This window comes from Malus domestica, chromosome 09 (assembly GCF_042453785.1).
Source record: "Malus domestica chromosome 09, GDT2T_hap1".
In the NCBI taxonomy this organism is placed as follows: domain Eukaryota; kingdom Viridiplantae; phylum Streptophyta; class Magnoliopsida; order Rosales; family Rosaceae; genus Malus; species Malus domestica.
In genome coordinates, this window is record NC_091669.1 from 15,285,178 (window position 1) to 15,287,666 (window position 2,489).

Below are 2,489 nucleotides of genomic sequence, written 5' to 3' on the forward strand. Positions count from 1 at the left end.
ATTAGATCTAGCACTGTCCTGACCTTCATGTTATGAACTTTAGTATCTTTTAGATGATGACTTCTGGGAAAGTCAAATGCCTCACATCTAGCACTGATCTACCTTTCTTTTTTGTTTAAGATGTCACTATAAATGTTGAATACTTAATTTTAAAATGCTGATAGATAAAACTTACAGTGTTCCCTCCACAAACACATTATTTACGGAGGTAATTTTTCGAAAAGATGAAACGCAACCTGTTTCGGAGACTCGATCGCTCATCCGGAAGTCGAATCAATGGCTGATCCTGAACTGGAAGCAATTAGACAAAGAAGAATGCAGGAGCTTATGGCTCAACATGGTGTAGGAGGGTCTGGAGGGCAACAACAAAACCAGAGCAGCACAAGGCAAATGAAGATGCCAAGAGGGAGGCCGAAGAACGGAGGCAGATGATGCTTAGTCAGATTGTGTCAGGCGAAGCTCCTGAAAGAATTGCTAGAATTGCTTTGGTGAAACCTGAGAAGGCAAGGGGTGTTGAAGATGTTATACTGAGAGATGCTCAAATGGGCCAGATAGTTGAGAAGGTATCTGAGGAGAGGCTCATTTCGTTGTTGGAGCAGATCAACAACCAAACAAACAAGCAGACCAAAGTCACTATTCCGAGGCGTCGGAGCGTCCTTGAGGATGATGATTGATTTTTTATGTTGCCGTTGAGGACATTTTGTTCTTGGTTGGTTGTATATTAGAAAAAGTACTTTGATTATTGGTTTGTGTAATGTTCAACTCTATCCATGCTTGTAGCCTGTGATTTCGACGTTTTCCGGTAAAAAAAAATTTAAAAAAAATTCGAAAAGATGAAAACCCATGCCTCGATAGCCTTGGAGCTGTGCAAGTGATGATCTTTAAGTAATTTTTTTTTTTAAATTTTTTGGAGCATAAGATTGTTGATTTACAACTTTCATTTGTTAGCAAGAGCATGTTATGGGGTAATGAAAGTTTCACAGCTCCACACGTTTGGGCGTAGTCCACATTTAAATATCATAATTTGAACCCTTAATTTAACCCTTATTAATTTTGCGAGTCCTCATTCAAATATCATTATATTTACGAAAACACCAGCGATTTTAACACTCCTCATGCAAAAAAAAATTGTAAAATATTCTGTTCAAAATGTAAATGGCTGAAAGAGAAGTCTCAAATCGCTACACTTTTAAAAAATCACTCAAGTAAAAAATCATACAAGTAGTACTCTAACTACTAGTTATCTTTTTTGAGAAGAATTGCTTGTCTTGTTGGCCAAGTTATCATTGCTCCTGAAAGCTTCATTATTATTAGGATACAACACAAACGATAAAAATTGAACAAAACAAAAGCTTATGGATGCAAAACAAAAATTAAAATGTTACAATGAAGAATAGAAAAAACCTAAAGTAATTAATTAACCAGTGCCACCAAGAACGCCCTTGAGCTTCTTGATTGTAGCAAGGTCGAGGAAAGTGGTCTGCGCCACCAATTCCGAAGGCAAGTCGTTGGCGAAAAGGGCAAAGTCAAGGATTTGGAGGCCAGGGCTTGCGCTACTGAAGCTAACAAAAGCATTGGAATGTATTTTTGCAACATTCACTTGGAAATGCAGCAACCCTTGTGGGAAAACCATGACCTCTCCTTTGTGAAGAGTTTTCAAGTAAACCGTGTTGGCAGACGAAACAAACCCGGCTTTGATAATACCCCTCGTCACAACGAGAATCTCCGAAGCTCCGGGGTGTGTATGGAATGGGATAACACCACCTGGTGCTAAATCTAGCCTTGCGATAGAGATTCCAAGGCCATTGACTCCTGGGAACTGGGCAACAAATGCCGGGGTCACGGCGGCGCTTATTATGTTGGTGGTGTTCCCACCTTTGGCCAGGCCAGAGAACACAAAGTCACTGACAGTGACCATAGCAGCAGTCTTGCAGGTGTAGCCTGAAGGGCTGTCTGGGCCTTTCAGATCTGCCACACAGAAGTCATTGACAGAGGCATTGGAGGTGGAGGATGAGAGGAAAATGAGAGAAAAGAGGAAGAGGATTTGACACCGAGGCATTTTCAGAAACAGTTCAGGGAAGTGATGAGTGATTGTGTGGAATTTTTTATGGTTTGGTTAGGGTTTTATACAGGTTTGTGCATAAAGGGATTGGGCATGCCCATGCAGGACACAATTGACTGATGAAGAAAAGAGAGCCATATATTTGTTGGGCTGATAGGGTTCTTGGTGATGAGACTCCCTTTTTCATTGCATGGGCAACAATAAAACAGGATGTCACTTTTGGCGGTTAGCAATAGAGGGTGACTTTTGGAGTAGGCATTGATTTTTCCTCTCTGTCAAACAACAACTTGCATGCACAACTACATAGTGGATAATGGAGAATTAGAAACCTAAACATGAGTAGCATATTAGCTAAAGTTGCCACAAAAAGAAATTAATTTGGCATGTTCCATTAACCATCACAACGAGGGACTATTGATAAAGGTGA

The 2,489-nt window shown here is 40.3% G+C and overlaps 1 protein-coding gene and 1 pseudogene across 1 annotated transcript; one reads left to right on the plus strand and one right to left on the minus strand.

Moving 5' to 3' along the window:
• The first annotated feature begins 210 nt into the window (after nucleotides 1-210).
• Nucleotides 211-799, plus strand: LOC103453619 (uncharacterized; annotated as a pseudogene).
• Nucleotides 800-1,263: 464 nt separating this feature from the next.
• On the minus strand, nucleotides 1,264-2,114 carry LOC103453620 (auxin-binding protein ABP19a-like). The gene has a single exon (XM_008393176.4). The coding sequence runs from the start codon at nucleotides 2,057-2,059 to the stop codon at nucleotides 1,418-1,420; it is 642 nt and encodes a 213-aa protein (XP_008391398.1). The 5' UTR covers nucleotides 2,060-2,114; the 3' UTR covers nucleotides 1,264-1,417.
• Nucleotides 2,115-2,489: the final 375 nt, after the last annotated feature.

What these genes read in the sequence shown, in the direction of transcription:
- LOC103453620 (XM_008393176.4), bottom strand. Translation starts at nt 2,059, where the DNA reads ATGCCTCGGTGTCAAATCCTCTTCCTCTTTTCTCTCATTTTCCTCTCA.